General features: G+C 62.3%; 3 protein-coding genes across 8 annotated transcripts; 1 reads left to right on the top strand and 2 right to left on the bottom strand.

Moving 5' to 3' along the window:
* Positions 1 to 3,554: 3,554 nt before the first annotated feature.
* LMF2 (lipase maturation factor 2) lies at positions 3,555 to 8,487 on the bottom strand. The gene is made up of 14 exons (XM_079775914.1): positions 8,343 to 8,487; positions 7,546 to 7,799; positions 7,358 to 7,386; positions 7,008 to 7,225; positions 6,749 to 6,927; positions 6,205 to 6,346; positions 5,934 to 6,068; positions 5,756 to 5,861; positions 5,574 to 5,670; positions 5,317 to 5,499; positions 5,041 to 5,209; positions 4,844 to 4,955; positions 4,660 to 4,756; positions 3,555 to 4,567 (listed from the first exon to the last, which is right to left on the bottom strand). Exons 1-14 carry the CDS (start codon positions 8,434 to 8,436, stop codon positions 4,265 to 4,267), a joined length of 2,118 nt encoding a protein of 705 aa, XP_079632040.1. The 5' UTR covers positions 8,437 to 8,487; the 3' UTR covers positions 3,555 to 4,264.
* Positions 8,488 to 8,665: 178 nt separating this feature from the next.
* NCAPH2 (non-SMC condensin II complex subunit H2) lies at positions 8,666 to 18,144 on the top strand. 3 transcript variants are annotated; one of them, XM_079774922.1, is made up of 20 exons: positions 8,666 to 8,895; positions 10,943 to 11,044; positions 13,906 to 13,961; positions 14,066 to 14,147; positions 14,237 to 14,305; positions 14,426 to 14,505; positions 14,594 to 14,721; positions 14,998 to 15,081; positions 15,491 to 15,597; positions 15,928 to 15,999; positions 16,225 to 16,291; positions 16,495 to 16,602; positions 16,705 to 16,758; positions 16,888 to 16,962; positions 17,034 to 17,123; positions 17,220 to 17,291; positions 17,375 to 17,430; positions 17,505 to 17,606; positions 17,693 to 17,842; positions 17,906 to 18,144. In XM_079774922.1, exons 1-20 carry the CDS (start codon positions 8,788 to 8,790, stop codon positions 18,044 to 18,046), a joined length of 1,803 nt encoding a protein of 600 aa, XP_079631048.1. In that variant the 5' UTR covers positions 8,666 to 8,787; the 3' UTR covers positions 18,047 to 18,144. The 3 variants fall into 3 exon arrangements, with proteins under 3 accessions (XP_079631048.1, XP_079631047.1, XP_079631046.1); XM_079774921.1 differs by having other exon boundaries at positions 14,594 to 14,748; positions 17,223 to 17,291; XM_079774920.1 differs by having other exon boundaries at positions 14,594 to 14,748.
* A 128-nt stretch (positions 18,145 to 18,272) lies between these two features.
* Positions 18,273 to 20,230, bottom strand: SCO2 (synthesis of cytochrome C oxidase 2). Of its 4 annotated transcripts, none has more exons than XM_079774924.1 (3): positions 20,098 to 20,230; positions 19,364 to 19,435; positions 18,273 to 19,077 (listed from the first exon to the last, which is right to left on the bottom strand). In XM_079774924.1, the coding sequence occupies exons 2-3, from the start codon at positions 19,375 to 19,377 to the stop codon at positions 18,282 to 18,284; spliced, it is 810 nt and encodes a 269-aa protein (XP_079631050.1). In that variant the 5' UTR covers positions 19,378 to 19,435; positions 20,098 to 20,230; the 3' UTR covers positions 18,273 to 18,281. The 4 variants fall into 4 exon arrangements, with proteins under 4 accessions (XP_079631050.1, XP_079631051.1, XP_079631052.1 ...); XM_079774925.1 differs by having other exon boundaries at positions 20,075 to 20,177; XM_079774926.1 differs by lacking the exon at positions 20,098 to 20,230 and adding an exon at positions 20,068 to 20,089.
* Between the last annotated feature and the right edge of the window lie 91 nt (positions 20,231 to 20,321).

The following is a 20,321-nucleotide window of genomic DNA, read 5'->3' as shown; positions in this document are numbered from 1 at the left end:
CAGGCATGTGCCCTGATGGGAAATGAACCATGACCTTCTGGTTCACAGGTGGACGCTCAACCACTGAGCCACACCAGTCAGGCTCTGCAAGATTCTTTTCCCAAATAAGGTCACACAAGTTCCAGGGGTTTGATGTGGACATGTTTTGGGGGGTCATTTATCAGCTTACACAGAGGCTGCCCCAGACCTGGTTTATATCCTATATAATAAAGCGCTAATATGCTAATTAGACTAAACAGCCAAACAACCTTCCAGATGTCCTTCTGGATGACCTTTCCGACAAAGCTGGGCTGCGAGGGGCTGCGAGGGCTGGCAGAGGCAGCCGGGGCTGCAAGCCGAGCCCCTTGCACAAATTTTGTGCATTGGGCCTCTATATATATATTAGAGGCCCAATGCACAAAATTTGTGCAAGGGGGACACGTATATATATATACACACACATATATACACACATATGTATATACACACACACACACACACACACACATACATATATATATATGGAGAGAGAGCACAAGACATTGATGTGAGAACCATCAATAGGTTGCCTCCCATAGCACCCGGACTGGGGATCAAACCCAAAACCCAGTATGAGCCCTGACTGGGAATAGAACCCGCAACCTGTGGTGTACGGGACGATGTTCAAGGAACCCCGGTTTCTTTGGAAGCGTGGGACGTGGTATTTCACATCCACACGGAGGGGCTGAAAACACAATCACTTCTTGAACGTCCACCTCCACTCTGACCTCTCGTGTGGCCATTAGAGGTGCGGCCTGCAGCCCTCCCTGCCCGGCTCAGGCTGTGCTCGGCCCAGCCCTCCTGTCCTGCCCAGGCCCCACTGTCCCTCCCCGTGTGCCCAGAGCCGCTGTGCGCTGACCTCAGGAGAGAACAGGGTCAAGCTCTCCTCCTCTCAGGAAACTCTGACCCGACCTGCTCCTCCATCGCTGGGCAGCGTCGGGTCAGAAGCTCTGACCTCAGCTGCCCTTCTCCACCGCCCTCCCAGCCTGGAGATCGGGCAGGGCAGGTGCAGGTGCAGAACCTCAAGTGGGTCTCTCCTGGAGTTGCTCCATGGGTGTGCGGGGGCTGGCGAGGCAGGAAGCGGGGATCTGGGTCTCGATGAGACCCGGGCGATGGGGCCATGCCTCAGGGTGGACGGGCCTCTGCCTCCCGAGGTCAGGTCAGGTCAGCGAGCAGGTGGGTCTCGGAGGAGGCGGGGGTGGGGCTGGGGAAGAGAAGAATGAGCCCCAGAGTTGGGGGAAGGGGCAGTGCTCAGTGGGCTTCCCCTCTGGGTCCAAAGTTGCCATCCTGATGCCACCCCTGGGGAGCCTCCCCAGTGCAGGCTGGGAGCAGCTGCCTTTGCCCCAGTCCCGAGGCCCCAGAGCCTCCTTGTACCCGTCAGACCCTAAACTGGCCCACGTTGGGGGAGGGCAGTGGAGCCCAGGGCCCCATATTTCTGCCCCCCCCAGGGGGCTGTGGGGCCTCTGTGGGGGCCCTGGGGCGTTGGGACAGTTAAGGAGCCCACAGAGGAAGGGCTTGGCTCTCCCTCCAGCCTGTGCTGCCATCCAACCCCCCGAGTCCTCTGCCCCCTGCCCTCCACCCCTCCTCCAGCTCTTCCTGTGCTTGCCACCGGTTTCCATGGCGTGGGGCGCAGGTCAGCCAACACCCTTCTCGTCGGTAATATTTCTCTTTAAAGGAGCCACTTCACTCTGAGAAAGTGGGTTGCAAGGAACAGAGTGGGTAGGTTTGTTTCAAGGCCCGTTTGGGCTGGAGGCTGGGAACACCTGCTGGTGTTGGAAATCCCGCAGCCCATGCCCTGCAGGAGCAGAGCAGCTAACGAGGCCTTTGCCACTCGGATGGAGGAGCCGGTTGAAGGTGTGAAGATTAATAAGCAGATGGAGTTGCGAGGGCCTGCCCAGGAGCGCTCAGCCTAGCCCTCATTACTCTGCTAGAAGATTGGCAACTACTCAGCCAATGAAAGACTGCTCCAGCTCAGCCAATGGAAAGCCAGGTCATGTTCAACTCCAAGTTGAAATAGACTCTCGGTTTACAACAGCCCCGCCCCCCCACCCCCTACCCCCCCAAAAATAATGTTCTTTTCCTTTGGTCTAGACTCCAGGGACTTGCCTGTGGTTTGGGGACTATGAGCAGGTCCTAGAAGAAGGGTGGTTTTTCTGAAGGTGCAAACGGCCCACGAAAATACAACGTCAAGTTCAAGTCCCTAAATGTCAGCCCATGCTCAAGGCTGATGGGTGCTCCAACAGCCGCTCTGCAGTGTGGGGACCTGTCAGGGGCCTGGAGTCAATGCTGGTGTAACACACTGAGACATTGATTGCCCTTCTCACTCAGTCGACATTCGATGACATACATGCAACAGCGGTACAAAGGCTGCCGACCTGCACAGATCCAGACGGTGGCCCCAAAGTGCTAGTCCCGTGTCCTTCGGGTCACACACTACCAGCTAAGAAAAGGTCATTTACTCAAGAATGTCTTTGACTGCCCAGAGGTCACGGGAATCGGCACATGCTCGGGTTTCGGGCTCCGTCCCCAGTGGGAGGCATGCAGGAGGCAGCCGATCAAAGATTCTCTCTCATCATTGATGTTTTTCTCTCTCTCCCCCTCTCCCTTCCTCTCTGAAATCAATAAAAATATACATATATATAAAAAAAGAATGTCTTTGACCAAGCAATAAGTTATTATGTTTCTTAATTCTCTCTCCTTGAACATGGGTCTTTTTTTTATCTTTCGTGTGACAAAACATGAGAAGAATGCTTCTGCTGAGTACTAAACGCGACAGTCGCCTCAAGGAAAAGTCCTTGGGGATTGAGTTTCCAGCTCAACCAGTCAGGTTTACTCGGACCGATAGACAAACGGCAGTCATTCCGTCTTGGGTACTTAGCGGCTGTCTTTCCTTTCGTTTTTAAATGTTATTATTTATTTATTTATTTATTTCTATATATTTTTATTGACTTCAGAGAAGAAGGGAGAGGGAGAGAGAGAAACATCAATGAAGAGAGAATCATGGGTTGGCTGCCTCCTGCACGCCCCCCACTGGGATCCAGCCCAACAAAACCCAGGCACGTGCCCTGACCAGGAGTCGAACTGGCAGCCTTTCAGTGCACGCAACGATGCACAGCCAACTGAGCCACACTGGCCAGGGCTCAGAGCACTTGTGAAGCCACCCGAAAACTCGGGTCACAGGCCCACCTGAGTCACGAGTGCCTGTGGGTTGGTCAGAGGGTGTCCGTGATGCGGAGAGGAGCTGGCACGCCTGGGCAGGCTGTCCGGGGCTCTGTGGTGAGCCTGAGGGGTGGGGGTTGAGGGGCAGAGGGAAGGCTGAGCTGCAAGTGCCCACAGGGGGCAGTGACCTGATTGACAACCAACCCCCAAGTGGAAACCTGGACGGTGCCCTCCTCCGCCCCGACCCAGGGCCCCCGGCTCCTCTTCCCCCACCGCACCCTCTCCTGCTGCTCTGGCCTCTCAGCTCTTCCCTGACCTGCCACCTGCGGCCCCCACTCCACCTCTCCTTCCTTCTGGCCCAAGCAGCGTCCAGTGCTCTGAGTCTTCGTTCCTTTCCCGGGGGCAGTGACCTGAGGCAGCTGGAGCAGGAGGGAAGGGGCTGGGTTTGGGTGGGTTCCAGGCCCTCAGACGGGTCCAGGCTCCACATTCCCTGACCGGCCTCGCAGCTTTGATGTGTAGACCCGACAGGTGGTCCAAGCTGTGCTGACTGAGGCTTGGGGCCCCGAGCGGTGCCAGACCAGGTCCTCGTGCCCATTTTATAGAGGGGAACACTTGAGAAGGGCAGAGCAAGGACACCCAGGGAGCCAGGTCAGCAACAGCTGGACAGTGCCCGGGCTGAGCCCACACAGAGGCCTGTCTGCAGGCCTCCCTGTGGGAAGGAGACAGCACGGTCAAGCATGAAGAACCTTTATTGGTTCATGAACCAAGTGATGGGCTGGGCTGGCATCAGACTCGGACCCCCCCGTCCTGCACAACGTCCTGGGAAGGGCTCTGAGCGGGTCTCACACCCACCTCCGGGGCCACTGTCCAGGTCAGAGGGTGCTCTGGGAGGGGACGTGGTTGGCGCAGTGGGGGACAAGCGGACCCTCGAAGCAGTAAGGCAGCCAGAGCCTGCCCCCTGGGCAGCACCCCAGCCTGCGTCTGCCAGGACCATCGGCTAAGGCACTGTGGCTGGGCCACGTCCTGCTTCAGAAGGCCAGAGTGTGGGGGACCCCAACCCTCCGGGCGTGTGGCAGACAGAACGTGGCTACTTTTTCCGCCGGGCAGTCTGGGAGCCACTGCTGCTGCTGTTGGGGGCTGGTGCAGCCTGGTCCGTGTTCGCTCCCGGGTCCTTCTTGGGTTCCGGCCTGTGCTTCTCCTCCCTCGGGGGAGGGGAGGCTCGGGAGGGACGGGGCCCCAGCAGAGCCTGCAGGACCCTGATGGCCCCCACCGCGAGGATGAGTCCCCAGAGCAGGGTGGGGGCCTCCAGGGGCGACAGCTGTTTCCGGACCCAGTGGAGGGCCTGGGCAAGGGCGCTGCTGGAGCTGCGGGCCCGGCGGGGGCTCTTGTCCTGTGGGCAGGATTGAGGGGGGTCAACAGGGGTCGTCCCTGGGGGTGGAGGTCACCCTTGCCAGCACCCCAGCCTGGCTAGCACCTTCCTACCTGGAGACCAAACTGCCTGAGTAGTGTGTCCAGCGTCGGGTCCCCCAGGGACACGGGGGGGAAGAATTCCTCCACCCATTGGCGTCGCCACCACTGGCTGCAACAGGACGGGGAGCTCAGGCAATGGGGAGCTCCGAGCCCCCAGCCCCCAGCCCCCAGCCCTCGTCGGGTGCCCCAGCCTTACCCCTGCTCCCCAGGCTGTGAGAACCAGTACTTATAGCGCTGGGCTCGAACATAGGTGGGTGGCTGCTTGTGGAAGGGGTACCTGGCCACGTCGCTCTGGATGAGGTGGATCACTGTGGGGGAGTGGGCTCAGCTGGCTGCTCCCTCAGCCCCGCCCATAAGCCCCCCAGCAAGCCCGACCCTCTGCTCCAGCCTCACCTGGCTCGTTGCCCTGCAGCAGGCAGAGCACCAGGCTCGTGAACCAGGGGCTGTGCGTGTGCGGGCCCAGGGCCGCGAACCACATCTGCCAATCGAGGCGCGGCTGGTGGGGTGCCACGAGGGGGGGCGGCCGGCTCACGTTCCCAGGCTTGTACATGAACTCGATCTCCTGTGTGCCACGCCCAGCCAGGTTGGGAGAGCTGCTAGACCTGGGTTCCCCCCCATCCTCCCCGCCAACCACATCCCCCTTGGGTTCCCCGCCCGTGGAGCGCTCACCGTCCAGTGGTGCCTGTCATAGCTGCCCTCCAGCACCACCTCGGGCCGCCCACCCAGGCCAGTCATCCGTCGGAAGAGGCCGTAGGAGTTGGCCAGCTGCAGGTGCTCCACGGCGCCAAACAGGCGGTGGGCTCCGGTCCAGAGGCGCCCGTGGGTGGAGGGCTCCATGTAGGAGTATGGCACCTGGAGGCCGGGGGGCAGAGGTTCAGCGATGCTCCTCCCGCCCCTCCCAGGGTCCCCTGTGAAGTGCTACCCACCAGGCTGACCAGGAACATGGCCACGGTGGCAGTGCCGAAGATGGACAGCTGGACTGCAGTCCAGAGCTTCCGTAGCAATCCTTGCACCTGGGTCCACCTGAAGGTCAGGGGCCAAGTCCAGTCAGCCCTGCTCTGCACAGCTCTACAGCCCTCGCCTCCCCCGCCCCCCGCCCCGCATATACCTCCAGAGGGCGACCAGCAGTTCCCAGGCGAGGGAGGCGCCCCCCAGCCACATGGTGGGCAGGGTCACCATCTTCAGCCACTGGGAGAACTGGTGGAAGGTGAAGGCTGTGGAAGGAAGGGGTATGAGGACGGCGGCCCAGTCCAGCCCCTGTCCCCTGGCACCCAGCTGGCACTCACTGGTTCTGGAGTGGATGGTGCGCTGCTCCCAGTCGACCTCCAGGCCAAAGTAGTGCACGGTGCCATAGGCCAGCAGCCCGTAGACGGCCAGCTCCAGCAACAGGGCCGGCAGGGCCAGCAGGGCCTTGGGCCAGGCTGCAGGGCAAGACAGTCCTGGCCAGCTGGGAACAGGGCGGAGGGTGGGTAGCCAGGAGGCTGGGGAGCTAGAGCAGAGGCCAGTGGGGACTGTTGGGGAAGGAGACAGCTGGCTGCTGGGACGGGTGACACTCACAGGCAGGGGTCTTCTTGCGACGGCTGTTGCCAGCCTCGGCAGCCAGGTGCTTGTCATCCAGGAGGGAGGTGGTGAGCACGAGGGTGAGCAGGTTGAAGAAGTTGTAGTTCCCCGTGATGATAATCAGGACTTGCAGCAAGACCTGCAGGAGGGTCTGAGCTCAGAACTCCACACAGCAGCCCCCGTCTGGGCCCTCCAGAGCCTGCCCCCCACGCCTAGGTCTCTCCTGAGGCATCCTGCCCGCTCTGCAGCATCCCTGGCCTCTGTTCTGTCCCCTCTGCTCACACCTACCATGGCTCCCCAACACCACTTGGAGAAAACCCACGCTCAGCACACCTCATGCCCCTGCCGACCTGAGCCTGACATCCTCCAGCGAGGCCATGCTCTGTCCCATGGGCACACCTTCCTGCCTAGAGCTAACCTGGCCCTCTGCCCACGAGACCTCCTGACTGCCGGCGGCAGCTACCCTGTCCCCAGCAGGACCCCCTGGATGGTGCCGAGGGCCCATTCCCGCCTGTGTCCTGATGGTGGACGGCCCCCTCACCTGGGAATAGAAGGCAGCCAGGCGTAGGCGGCGAGCAGGGGCGAAGAACAGATGGGGCACCGCGATCTCGATGAGGAAGGTGGCCACCACGCTGAGCCTGTGTAGCCAGACGGGCAGGTGGTGGGCAAACCAGGCAGCAGGCGTGGGCAGGCACTGCGTCTCGTAGTGGTAGGTGAGGGCTGCGGGGGACGGTGGGTGGTCAGGGCTGGGCAGAGCCCCCCCCTCCGAGACTGCCCCAGGTGCAGGCGGGGACCCTCACCAGTGAGCCCCCACCACGTGGGGCAACGGCTGGTCAGCTTGACCACACCCGAGGCGAACATGAGGCGGAACAGCAGCCAGCGCACGAGCCAGAAGGGGAGGCCTTCGTGGGGTGAGGCTCCTGCCAGCCCACCCTGGGGGGGCTGCTTATGGTGGGAGGGCTGCCTCAGGGGGGCCACCAGCACAGCCAGGAAGCCAGTCTCCAGCAGCAGGGAATCCCTGCAGGGAGAAGGAAGAGCACAGAGAGCCCCCTCCCCATCAAGGCTGCTGCCCTCAGAGGCCCTTCCAGGAGAGGCTGACCCCTCCCCCGCCCCCCAGCCTCCGGAAGCCCCACACCCAAAGGTCACTCACCACTGGAAATAAAGAAACACCTGGCCCACCTGCGGGGAGAAGGGCTGTCAGGGAGCAGGGCGGGGGGGGGGGTGGGGGGGTGTCTGGGGAGGCAGGCGAGGGATGGGGTGGAGGGCGGATGGGGCTGAAGTGAGGTGGTGACCAGGTTCCCAGTGGAGGGGAGCGGAGGGCAGGCAGCCCCCACTTGCCTGGCAGGCCGACAGGTAGGCGGCCCAGAGCAGCAGGTAGACGAGGAGGTGGCGCAGCCGGCGCAGCAGCAGGGCGCCCAGGGCCAGCAGGGTGCCCAGCAGGGTCAGCAGCTCCAGGCCCTGAGCTGTGTCCAGCCCCAGGCGGGGCGCCTCCCACAGCAGCGTCGGGGTCTCCCACAGCTGCTGCCAGGGCCCCTTGCCCTGTGGCCGCAGTGTCCTTCGGGCGGGCAGGATGCCCTCGGTGCCATATAGGCCTGCGGGAGGGCACCGTCCTGAGGGGCCAGACGTCCCCCCCAGCCAGGCCCGCACATCTGCCGCCTCAGGGCCCGCACATCTGCCGCCTCAGGGCTAGACCTGCAGCCAGTCCTTCCCGCCAGCCCGGGTCCGGACGCGGCTCTCACCCCGACCAACCTGTCCGAACCTGGTGACCGCTCCCCTCTCGCCGGGGCCAGCACCCCCACCCCACTCCGGGCTCCCCAGGCCAGGGTCTCCCACCGGGCGGCTCCCAGTTCCCCTCTCCTCCAGGTTGGAGCCCGGAGTGCCCTACCTACCCCCCCAGGTCCGGGCCCCCTAACTAGGGGCCCTGTTCCCGCCCCAGGTGAGAACCCGAACCCTACGGGAAACGGACCATTGCAAGCCCTCCTACCCCCCAAACCTGCGGCCCGCAGGACACGAACGCAGCCCCTATCCCCGCATCAAGGCCTGGACCGCACTCCCGCCCAGGACGGTAGGGTCGGCGGGGAGATGAGGGGACGCGGGGCGCGGGCGGGGGGGTGTCCCGCGCTCAGCGCCCTCACCCGGGATCTGTGTGTAGAGGGAGGCGAAGGCGAACAAGAAGACGGCGGCCACGCCCTGGAGGAAAAGCTGCCGAGGGAGCCGGGAGCCCGCCATGTCCGCTACGCGGTCCGCTGGACACGAGCCCGCGAGTCCGCCCGGCCCCGCCCCGCCCCGCCGCGCGGGCGGCAACTGCAAGTCCCGCCCCGATCTGGCCCCGCCCCCGGCAGCGCACGCCCCGCCCCCTAGCCTGCTCCGCCCCCAGCGCGTCCCGAGGCACTTCCGGCGCGTAGGGGGCGCAGCGCCCGGGGTCGCCCGGGCCGTGTGCGTCATAGGTGTGCGCGCGGCGCCGCGCGCTTTCCTGGGCGGGAGCAGCAAAATGGCGCCAGAAGTGGTGGCGGGTTGAGGACGCTGGCCCCCCTCGAAGCCACCCTCGCGGGCCGCGGGCCGCCCCAGCCGCTGCCGGGCATGGAGGACGTGGAGGCGCGCTTCGCCCACCTTCTGCAGCCCATCCGCGACCTCACCAAGAACTGGGAGGTGGACGTGGCGGCCCAGCTGGGCGAGTATCTGGAGGAGGTGAGGGCGGCCGGGGGAGTGGCGCTGGGCGGGCGGGGCGCCGGGCCGGGGGCTCCGGGCGGCCCGCCGCCTCCGGGTCTGTGCATCCGCCGCTCTGGCCGCGCTTGGCCTCGGGCTCGGTTGCTTTTCCCAGCGCCGTCCCCGCCTCCCGGCACCATCCCTTGTTAAGTGAGCCTGTCATTACAGGTCGCTCGCTACCCATGAGCGGGCTCCGAGATCGATTTATAGGTGGTGACCGGCATTTGTTCTGATGTGATAGAATGCCTGTGCCTTTTGGGCGTTTGAGAGATCTGGATCAGGTTGTAAGAATTCCCTTCTTTCTTAAAATTTACTTTTCACGACAATTGACACACAGTGTAAGGTGTGCCGCAGTGTGAGGAGCTGGCCGCTCCATTTCTGCACTTGACTTTAACTCTTCCGTTTTGGGCTGCTCTTGTCTTGATGGGTAATGACCTCCATCCTGTTCAGCTCTGCAGCATCTGTTGGGTTGACCATCGCTCCTTTTTGAAACAGGTTTTGGTGTTCTGATATTCGTCCGATTTCATTGCCCACGTTTTCTTTCCTACCCAGCCTCTCAGTGTCTAGCTCCTCCGGTGGGGCCTGGGCCATCTCCTTACACGTGTCCCCTCCACATTCTCATTTATTCCCAGGATTTCAAATATCGCCTGGGATTCTGGGTAGGTGGTTTGGGGAGGGGAATCTCTAGAGCTTAGCGTGGACCTGTTTCAATGTGACTTCCGGGTAAGCCATCCAGAAGGTTTGGGCATACATGGGGGGTCCGTCCTGGGAGCGTGCATCTGGGAGCCATTAGAAGGAGAATGGAGAGTGAGGTCCTGGGAGTGGGTGCCCAGCTGGGGCTACAGTGTCGCCGAAGAGAAGGGCCACCTTTGCAGCTCAGGGTCTGGGTGGCCCTGCCGCCCTCTCCACGTTCCCTTTCTTCGGGCGTAATGTCTGTTCGCTCGGCACTTTCTGGCTGTCATGCTCCTGCTTCCTCCCTCCCCGCTGACCTGACCAACTCCCTCCCTCTGTCCTTCAGGAATGAGTAGCAGTCGCCCTGCCCTGGTGGAGTCCCCCTTCTTGGCGCCACCACAGGCCTGTCTTCCTTTGGATAGATAGGTCACCTAAGACTCTTTCCTAAGTGCACGCGTCCTGTCCGCACGCTGCCTCTGTGTGGCGCTGCTCTTCCTGAAAAGCCACCTCCTTCATCTGGGAAAGAGGACCACACATGCATTAGGCTTAGCTCCGACGTCACCACTTTGTTCATCAAACATTTATTGGGCACCAGCATCAAGCGCAGCGCTAAAGGCTGGAATTACCCTGAGCTGCTCACTGTGCACTGAGGGAGGAGAGACTCACACGTGGCCAGACCTCCCTCAGGGTGGCAGGAAGCCCGAGGGAGACTAGGAGAGTTTGCACTGGGCCAGGCTGGGGTGGGCGTTCCCGGCAAAGAGCTTGACAGACATGTAAGGGCTCCGAAGTGCTGTTGGCTGGACTGCAGGAGGGGCCAGGCTGTGGGGCAGTCTCGATGGAGATACCTGCTGGGCAGCTACAAACACACCCCGAACTTAGGAGAGGGCGCTTCTCTGCACGGGGTTGGGAGTTGTTGGCATGTGGTTGATACCAGCTGGGGTTCAGGGGTCACAGAAGAAGGAGGAGGACTCACTTGGGATTGTTTCCTGAGTTTTCTGCTCAAAGGATTGGTGTTCGTCTCTGTCTTCCCCACCCCTGAAGTCCCCTTCCTCTCAGGGTGCGGGGTCTTCCTGCCGGTCTGTCTGAGTCAGCCCTGACTTGGATGGAGCACCTTCAGCAGGGAGCTGTGTGCAGCGCTGGCTGTGTGGATGGGGTCTCCCTCTTCCAAATACCAGGCTCAGAGGTTACAGGAAGTGGGGGAAAGCACAGAGACCCTCCCAAAACAGCAGACAACAAGTGAGCCCCAAGCAAAGCCAGAGCTGTCAGCCTGAGGGGCCAGAGGTGGGGTGGTGGGTGGGCGCTCCCGCGGGAAGTGCACACGCTCGGCTTCCCACAGAACCAGTTTTGTGTCTTGCAGCTGGACCAGATCTGCATTTCTTTTGACGAAGGCAAAACCACAATGAACTTTGTGGAGGCAGCGCTGCTGATCCAAGGCTCCGCCTGTGTCTACAGTAAGAAGGTGGGCGCCCCTGGCCACGGGACTGGGTGTTTCAGGGGCCAGCAGGACCAAGGTCCTGTGTGCTGCGGGGCAGGTGGCAGGCTCACCCCGCCTCTGACCTGCCTTGCCAGCCCTCCTGTCTCCTTCCGGATTCCTCAGCATCTCTTAACACTGAACAGGAGCTTGGATTTAAACGTGCAGGGCCTGCTTCTAAACACCCAACAACGTCCAGGAGAGCCCCTGCGGCAGAGAATCATGCAGCCCACAGCGCCTGCTCCCAGGCTGAGAGCCTGCTGTGGAGTGAGGGAAGCAGGAGGGAGGGTGCACCGTGGGGAACCAGTGTTCAGGGAGCATCCTCAAGAGGGAAGGCAGAGATGGTCAAGGAGACAGTGTCCTGGCTAGGAAGTCAGAGCAGTAGAGAATGTCCAGAGGGAAGAAAAATGGCCAAAAATGTTGAGTTCAGGGAGTTGGACCCATACACTAAAGACTTCAGAGTCCCTTCTGGATCTGCAGGTCCCGGGGATTTAGTGAGAGGAGGGCTGGACCATTGGCGGAAGGAAATAGAGGCACGAGAAAGTGCTCTTGAGAAGTTTTATTGAAAAGGGGAGGAAAGAGACTAGGTAGTAACTAAAGCATGGTTCTCAACCGAGGCTACACTCCCAGCAGTCACCATGGCCGGGCCTTGCCCAGACTGAATACATGGGAGCGGGGGAGTGGTGCAGGCATCAGGATTTCTTAAAACATCCTCTGTGGCAGTGGGGATGGGGACCCTGACGCTAACCCGTAGAGGCAGCCAGGGAAGTGGTGGCGGAGGAAAGGGGGAAGGGAGGAGGGAGGAGAATAGGTGAACAGAATCCCAGAAGTGAGACTGGGTCCGGGGTGGCTTTGCCTCATCGCTGGAGACTGGAGGGATACGGAAACATGGATGCAGAGAAGTTGGGCGCAGGGATTTGGGGAGTTGATGCCTAAGGCCCCAATTTCCATAATGGAGGCTGTAAGTCAGATACTGAGAGTTGGCTACTGGAGAGGACGTTTGAAGAGTGGAATTGGCAAATGTTACAAGTATTTGCTGAGGGGAATGCAAACAAAAGGTGAACGGAAAGCGTTGGTCTAAGGGAGATGGAATGCACCCTGTTCCAGGCACCTCCCCAGGGGGCTTAGCATCCCCGGGGCTGTGTGTGTGTGTGGGTGTGGGTGTGGGGTGGCAAGTGGACCACGGTGCTGATCCAGCGTTGGGAGTTTAGGGGTTGGGAGGTAGGAGTTAGAAGTGCTGTGAGGAGCTGAGTTCCAGGGTCCACAGCAGACAGAAGGGACAGGAATCTGCTTGTGGTTGGCAGGGTGTGCGCCTCTGGGCACTGCAGAGTTTTAAGACAGTCAAGCCTTGATTGATTTTTGTCCTAGATAATCCCATTGAATCGAATTCCTCTTTCCTGGGTTTGTCCTAAGAAGGAATGTCTGCAACTGGCTTTGAAGGCACCAATGCAAGGGGCACTGACAGGCAGGTGGATGGGCCGCCCCGTGATGAGGCAGGAATGAGTTGACTGGAGGGAAGCCGAGGGGTGGGGCTCAGGCTCTGGAGTGGGCCCAGCGGGCTTTCCGAGTGTTGGGAATGGTCTGGACCTGTGGTCAGGTGGGGACCGCTGGCTGCATGTGGCTCCTGACCCTTAACCTGTGACTGGTGTGGCTGAGGACGTTAGTCTTGAGTTTTGTTAACTGTTCAGTGATGGAAGTTGCTGTAGCCACATGTGGCTCGTGGCTGCGCATCAGATGGTGCAGCTCTAGGCTCACAGGCGCTGGGAGCCAGCCCTGGGCCCAGGACTGCGCCAGCTTACTGTGTTTGAGTCTGAGTTTATGCTCTCCTTTTAATGTTTTAATTTTTATTTTGCTTTGAGAGGACATTTATTAAAGCTGGGGATAGTGACACAAGGAAGGGCTTACGACAGAAGCAGCAAATGGGGAGCCAAGGTGGGGCTGCTGTGGCCACTGGAGCAAAAGTCACAGTGAAAGCGGCGGCCTCGGGGGGCTGCTGTCAGCTCACTGGAGAGCCAGAGGAAGGGGGCCCTGGAGACAGGTGTGAGCCCGGGAAGAGCTGCCGCTGCCCACTGCTGCCCTGGGGGCAAGCCCGTGGGGTCTCAGAGTTTAGGAGAGGCGTGCGTGTGGGGGAAGGAGAGGGAGGGAGAATGCACTCTGAGTTGATTCTCTCATAAAGTGAGGATAGTAGTGGCACCCGATTCAGACAGGTTAAGTGAGATGAAGCGTGAAGCAAGGTTCTGTGTGTGGCACACACTTAGAAAAGTTAGTGTTTATTGTTCCTAGTAAATGGGGTCTCTTGCTCACTGCTGTATCAGTGTCCAGTGCATGAAAGAAAAGGCCCCCCCAGCAGAGGACTGTGTGTGCTCTGCAGGGGAGGATGGTATGGGGGTGTAAGGGGCGGGCGGAGGAGAGGGGGTTCGCCCAGAGGAAGTGGCCCAGAGGCAGCAGGTTCGCCCCCTGTTGGTGCGTTGTGGTCAGCATCTCCAAATCCCCACCCTCACCCTAAGGGTGGGGCCCCTGGGTTGTGGCTGGAGTGGTGTCAGGTGCCATAGACCCGGGTGGTGGAGGCCGGAGGTGGGCTGAGGCCGCGGGAGGGAATGGGCCACCCGCAGGCAGGTATGCACAGAGGCGCAGGGCGGGATGCACAGCCTTGAGAGGGGGGAGGGGGCCTCAGCTATCAGCAATTCTGTTCAACCGGAGAAGTGCTCTTGATGGCCACACTGGCAGGACTTGGGCCGGAGGTTTGGGAGGGGACAGCCGGCTTCTCTGCACGGATGTCTGGGTTGGAGGGCCCTGGGGATCGTGGGTAGGCTCCTTTCTGCGTCCTCACTTCCGCTTCCGGCCTCCAGGTTGAATACCTCTACTCACTGGTCTACCAGGCCCTCGATTTCATCTCTGGCAAGAGGTGAGTCCTGGAGGCGTGAGCCAGGAGGTGGAGGCCGTGTGCCCTGCGTGTGGCCGGGGAAGCCCCTGCAGCCTCCGAACACCCGTGCATTGATTCTCTCCCAGGAGGGCCAGGCAGCTCGCGGCGCAGGAAGACGGGGCCAGCAGGGACGCCAGCTCCAGGGCCTCCCAGCACGTGGAGGATGAGGTGGGTTTCCTGGGCGCCTGGCTGCTGCCCGCGGGGTGCTTGCTGGGTGCTTGCTGGGTGCTGCTGCTGAGCTCACTGTCTCCTCACAGTTCCTGTCGCTGGATGACCTGCCCGACACCCGTGCTAACGTGGACCTGAGGAATGAGCAGGCCTCCATTGTGAGTGCCCCCCCCCCCCCCCCCCCCCGTCAGTGGGGCTAAACGTAGCTGATGGGCTCTTTGTAGAGTGTGGGCATCCCATCTGGTTCCCATGCTGACCCGCTCTCGGCCCCTGTGCAGGAGGTCACCATCGTCCCCCTCCTGCCCATGGCCCTGGTAGCCCTGGATGAGATGGACAAGAACAACAACCCCCTGTACAGGTGCGGACCTGGGCCTGGGCCTGGGCCTGGGCGGGGAGGGCGGCTGCTGGGGGCGGTCTCTACAGAGGCTGTTTTTTTGCCAGCACAGCTGTCAGGGGGAGGTCCTGGCCAGTCGGAAGGATTTTAGGATGAATACGTGCACCCCTCACCCCCGAGGAGCCTTCATGTTGGAGCCAGTGGGCTTGTCCCCCATGGAGACACTGCTGCCCAGGACGGGTGAGGGCTCCGGTGTGGGGCCTGGTGGTAAGGAAGGGTCTCGAGGATGGGCTCCTTATTGGGTATCCTGCGCCACCATCTCTGGTCCCAGAACCCTCCCTCCCCAGTCACCTGCCCCACAGGCCGGCCTGCTGGAGCTGGTCCCGCTGCTGCCCTCGTCTGCCCACAGCTGGCTCAGTGCAGGGCCCTGCTCTCCCTCCCCAGCCCTGGCTCTTGGGTCCCTTGGAGAGTTATGGGGAGGGGCTGGGCTGCCCTGTCTCACGCCATCTCTCCCAGAGGCTGGGTGGGCTGAGGAGCAGCCAATGGAAGTCTCTGTGATCAGCAGTCCGGTCCCTGTGCCTGGCATCTCCCAGGAGCCAGGTGAGAAGAGGTCATCCTGGTGGACCTACTGGTGGGGGTGGGGACAGGACTCTATGCTCAGCTGACCCAGGCTGCCCACCCCTCTATGCCTGTGCTGGGGCGGCATGGGAGCCGTGAAACCTTGGAGCTGGCCCCGTATGCCCAGGCCTCGTCCCCCACTCAGCCCGCTGCCCTGGTTGCCTATTCCTCTGGGCAGACACAGATGGCAGCATTTAAAGAGGAAACTGGCTAAGAAGTAAAAGACAAATGACACAGTTGCATGTCGAGGGTAGAACGCCGTGCTCCCGTCTCGGTCTAATCCATGAAGAAGCCGAGACGGGGAGGGCCTCAGGCCCAGAGGGGCAGCCCTCACCTGCGGTCTGGTCTTCGGGCTCCTCGAGGCTGACGGGCCTCTCGCTCCTCTGCCCAGGCACGCCCCCAGAAGGCCCGATGCCCGGAGGCGGGGACGAGGATGAGGATGCAGAGGGGGCGGCGGAGCTCCCTGAGGTCCCCCTGGAGCCCAGGAGCCCGCAGCAGGTGGGGCGCACACTGAGGCCTGCAAAGCTGAGCCGTCCATCGCTTCCCTCTCCCTGCAGAGCAGCTGCTGCTCCTCGGGCGGGCGGAGCCTGTGGTGCCCCTGGAGCTGCCTGTTACTCTGTTTTTCCGCACGACCACTAGTTCCCTGTCCTAGCAGTGCTGCCTTTAGCCCTTGCCTATTTGACATTCCTGCTCAGATGCTCTGGGTTGGAGGGCCCTGGGGATGGTGGGTGGGCTCCTTTCTGTGTCCTCACCTCCGGCCTCCGGGTTCCTGGAGCGTATCTGCCCCCTGAGCAAAGGAGGGGCCACCCTGAGGCTGTTTCTTTGCAGAGCACTGCCCAGCCCAGGAGGTTTGAGTTGAGGGAGAGGCAGGAGGTCCTGGAGCCTGTGTCCCAGCTGAAGGTGAGGTGGTGGGGCTCAGACCCCTGACCCCACTGGCAGGGAGGGTGTGTGCCTGAGGCCCTACCACCCACGTCTTCACTGCTACCTGCCCGAGGCCCTTCCACCCTTGGGTCCCGGATTCCACATGGCCAGTCATCCCCTGGCCGTCATTGCCCTCAGTGCTGGCCTTGGGGGAAGGGTGTGTGTCCCCCACTCTCCCTGAATCTACTTGTTTTCTGTGCTTAGGAGACCCCAGACCCCTGGCAGAGCCTGGACCCCTTCAGCTCCCTGGACTCCAAGCCCTTCAAGAAAGGTAATTGGGTAGAGAGACAGCTATATCCAGTGTCTGTGGCTGGGTTCATGGGGGCACGGGTGGTGGGTGGGGTGTGCCCTGTACCCACGGGGAGCCTGGTGGGGCTGTGCTCCCTCGTGTGACGGCTCCCAGGGGGTGTGGGCACTGGGATCTTCCCCGGGGCCTGCAGTGGTGCCCCGAGACACATTTCGTTGGCCCCCCAGGTAGACCCTACTCCGTGCCTGCCTGTGTGGAGGAGGTTCCGGGACAGAAGCGTAAGAGGAAGGGTGCCACCAAGCTGCAGGACTTCCACCAGTGGTACCTGGCCACCTGTGAGTGGGTGTGTGGGACTGGGCCAGGCCAGGGCAAGAGGGCGCGGGGCGGGGGGCAGGAAGGGACTTGGTCTGGCTCCTGACAACCCAGTTCTCTTGCAGATGCTAACCATGCTGACAGCAGGAGGCTCCGGAAAAAGGGCCCATCCTTTGCAGGTGCGACTGGAGCCCAGTGTGCTCCTCTGAGGGATAATGGCGCCATGCTCTGCCCTCCTCCCCTCCGTCTGGGGATGCCCAAGGCCCTGGGTGGATACGGGCACCCCCTCACAAGGCTTTTGTGTGTAGACATGGAGGTCCTGTATTGGAAACACGTGAGGGAGCAGCTGGAGACCCTCCGGAAACTGCAGAGGAGGGAGGCAAGTACCGGCCACTGGCCTCCCGGCCCCGGTGGTGGGAGGCAGCAGCGGCTCACACGTTCTCTGCACAGGCAGCTAAGCGGTGGCTGCCGAGGGCCGAGGAGGGGCTGTGGCCTGTGGAGGAGGACCGCCTGGAGGACTCCCTGGAGGAGCTGGGGGCAGCAGGTGGGTGATCACAGCGTGGCGGGAGGAAGGGGGCTCAGGACAGGCTGCCTGCTCACCTGCCTCCTGCGGTACACCCCCCCCCCCCCCCCCCCCCAGCAGATGACTTTCTAGAGCCCGAAGGATTCGCAGAGCCTGACGCGGCAAAGCCTGAGGACACTGCAGCCCTGGGTAGGTCAGGTCCTCATGAGGGTGCCTAAGGATGGGAGGGAGGGAGGGTGTGGCCCACACCTCCCACTGCCCTCCTTTTCCAGAAGCAGAGGCCATGCCGGCATCCCTGAGCTACGAGGAGCTGGTCCGGAGGAACGTGGTAGGCCCTGGTTGGGGGGAGGAGGGGGAGCTGGGTGATGCTCTGACAGAGGCAGCAGCTCCCGTCCTCCCTAGGAGCTCTTCATCACCACGTCTCAGAAGTTCGTCCAGGAGACGGAGCTGAGCCAGCGTGTCAGGGACTGGGAGGACAGCATCCAGCCCCTGCTCCAGGAGCAGGTAAGGGGACTGGGCCGGCTTCTGCTCGGGCATGGAGCCCCGATGCTTGCAGGGTTTGACCAGGACCTTGCTCTTCCCTCTTGCAGGAGCAGCACGTGCCCTTTGACATCCACCTTTATGGGGACCAGATGGTCTCAAGGTTCAGTCAGCTCAACCAGTGGTGTCCCTTTGCGAAGCTGGTGGCGGGCCAGCCTGCCTTTGAGGTGTGCCGCGCCATGCTGGCCTCCCTGCAACTGGTGAGTGGCCCTGGGCCTGGGAGGGAAGTGGTCCCTGGCTCTGCTGACACCCTGTCCTTACAGGCCAATGACCACACGGTAGAGATCACCCAGCAGCCAGGGCTGGAGGCGGCTGTGGACACCATGTCCCTAAGATTGCTCACGCACCAGCGGGCCCACAAGCGCTTCCAGACCTACACCGCCCCCTCCATGGCTCAGCCCTGAGTGGGCAGCCCTGTCCCCCATGATGTTGGGCACACATCTGCTCACTTCACACTTGCTTCCTGGCTGGCCCAGCCTAATAAAGTGGTGTTGCCACCCCACCCATCCCTTTAAAAGGCTCCTGTGTAGAGCACCCAGCCAACAACCAGGTGCTGGGCCCCTCTCCTCCGTGGCCTCCCAGGGCAGCTGGTACAGCTCAGGCACACACGCAGCTCCGCCAAGCCCTTTAATGACCGGCTCAGTGCAGGACACTGCGGAAGGCGGCCATGTGGCGCCGCACACTGTCTGCAATCTGCTCGGCCGACCTGGCCCGGCCATAGTAGTCTGTGAAGAGGCCGTCGGGGTTGAGCAGGTAGATGGCGATGGAGTGGTCCACGATGTAGTCCTGGTCCTCATCCTTGGGGCCGGCATTGTAGTACACACGGTAGCTGTGGCTGACCTGGGCAACCTGCTCAGCGGAGCCAGTCAGGCCCAGTAGCCGCGGATGGAAGTCCTGCACGTAGCGGGCCATGGCGGCAACGTCGTCCCGCGCGGGGTCCACCGTGATGAAGATGGGCTGCACCGGGGGCAGGTTGGGCTGGGCCTCCAGCTGCCGCACCACCTGCACCAGCTTCTCCAGTTCGTCAGGGCAGATGTCGGGACAGTGAGTGAAGCCAAAGTACATCAGCACCCACTGGCCTCGGAAGTCGGCTTTGCAGCGAGCCTGGCCCCGGTGGTCCAGCAGGCTAAAGTCTCCCTGGCCCACAGAGGCCTGGCGCAGGGCCTCTGTCCGCCGCCGCTGCTGCTCCCGCTCCTTCTCAGCCCTCATGGCCAGCCAGGCCCCACCCAGCCCCGCCCCAAATAAGGCCGTGACCAGCAGCCTAGTTCGAAGCCCAGGGCCCCGGGGCTGGCCCTGCCCTGACAAGAGCCGGCACCTCACATGGAGGGCCTCGCCTCCAGGAGTCCTCAGGAGGGCGGAGGCCTTGAGCTGAGAGAACCCGCGCTGAGCCTTGGGCGGCTGAGCCAGCAGCAGCAGCAGCACAGGCCTGATGCTCCTGGAAGAGGGCAAACATGTCAGGAGTCGGAAGGTGCTTTGGCCTCTTGGGTCATCTCCTGTCACTGGGGAGACAGGCCTCCACCTGAAGGCCCAACCCTACACTTGGGTCAAGCGGTCCCAAATGGCCACCCAGTGCTCCGCTGAGCTCAGAGCCGTCACACCTCTGAAGCCGAGAGCTCCAGCTTAGGAATCAGAAGTCCAGCCTGTCGGTGCTGTCCTTTAGGCGAGTGCCTCGTTTTGCCTCCGCCCGCCCTGGCCCTGGCCCCGCAGCTCCAGGCACTCACCTGTGTTTCAGCATCTGAGCTGCCTGAAATCATTCCAAGTGCCGGCTTGCCTGGGTTCCTGAGCACGTGGACCTGTTTGCAATGAAATGAGCCCCTTTTCAGAAAGGAGGCTGGTGAGTCTGGCTTCAACCCTCAATGACAGACACTGACCTTTCCCAGCCCGTCAGCTCTCTTTCCCCACCAATAGCAGAAACCGGGTCACTCACTCTGCCCTCCGCACGGAGAAACAAGGTTCCCACCGGCCACAAGTCGCACCCGCTTTCCATCCAGGTTTCCCACAACTCTGGTGGCGCACGGCCCACGCCCTACGCCCTGCCGTCGCTTCGGGGACCGTGCCTTTCTGGAGGCGTGTAGGTGGGGGTCTGAGGAACCCCTCACCTGTTCAGCTGCTGCAGAGGGGCCTCCCAAGGGCCAACCGCTTGGCCTCCACCCTCCTCCCACGATTCTTGGGCTTGGCCTCCGGGCTGGGTGACCTTGGGCACGTCCCTCAGCCTCTCGTACCCGCCTCCTTTACACAATGGGCTCAGCGCTGCACGAGATGTGCCTGACAGGCGAAGGCCCCTGCGGAGACTCCCTGAGCCCCTCTCTAGGCGCCCTCCTCCAGGGCGCCCTCCTCCAGGGCGCCCTCCAGACACGCGCAAAGCTGGGCCCCGCCGCAGGCCACGCGCCGAGCACACCCCAGGCGCCTGCCCGCCCCTCCGAACCTCGCACCCAGGTCTTCCCGGGGTCCGCACCTCGGGCGGTCCCGCGACGGGGTGTCGGACGCTTAGCGCGGCTCCCAAGGTCCGTGGCCGGCGGCGTCTTGCCGGGTCGCTACGCTCGACTCCAGTGCGCACGCGTCAACGCTGCCGCGCACGCGCGTCCGGAAGGCAGCCGGAAGTGCGCGCCGAAGGTGGCGGGGCCACCACAGGTCACGTGCCGAACGGGGCGGCGCTTCCCGAGTCCCGCCCCTGCCGGC

This window comes from Cnephaeus nilssonii (assembly GCF_951640355.1).
Source record: "Cnephaeus nilssonii genome assembly, chromosome: 6".
NCBI classification, from domain to species: Eukaryota; Metazoa; Chordata; class Mammalia; order Chiroptera; family Vespertilionidae; genus Cnephaeus; species Cnephaeus nilssonii.
This window is presented reverse-complemented; position numbering and strand designations above follow the sequence as displayed.

Excerpts from the sequence above, each read along its gene's own strand:
- LMF2 (XM_079775914.1), bottom strand. The coding sequence starts at position 8,436 with ATGGCGGGCTCCCGGCTCCCTCGGCAGCTTTTCCTCCAGGGCGTGGCC. Across the intron at positions 6,928-7,007 it reads CACGTGGTGGGGGCTCACTG|CCCTCACCTACCACTACGAG; the intron begins GTGAGGGTCCCC and ends CGTCCCCCGCAG. Across the intron at positions 6,347-6,748 it reads TGGCTGCCTTCTATTCCCAG|GTCTTGCTGCAAGTCCTGAT; the intron begins GTGAGGGGGCCG and ends ACCCTCCTGCAG.
- NCAPH2 (XM_079774920.1), top strand. The coding sequence starts at position 8,788 with ATGGAGGACGTGGAGGCGCGCTTCGCCCACCTTCTGCAGCCCATCCGC. Across the intron at positions 11,045-13,905 it reads CCTGTGTCTACAGTAAGAAG|GTTGAATACCTCTACTCACT; the intron begins GTGGGCGCCCCT and ends TCCGGCCTCCAG. Across the intron at positions 17,124-17,219 it reads GGAGGAGCTGGGGGCAGCAG|CAGATGACTTTCTAGAGCCC; the intron begins GTGGGTGATCAC and ends CCCCCCCCCCAG.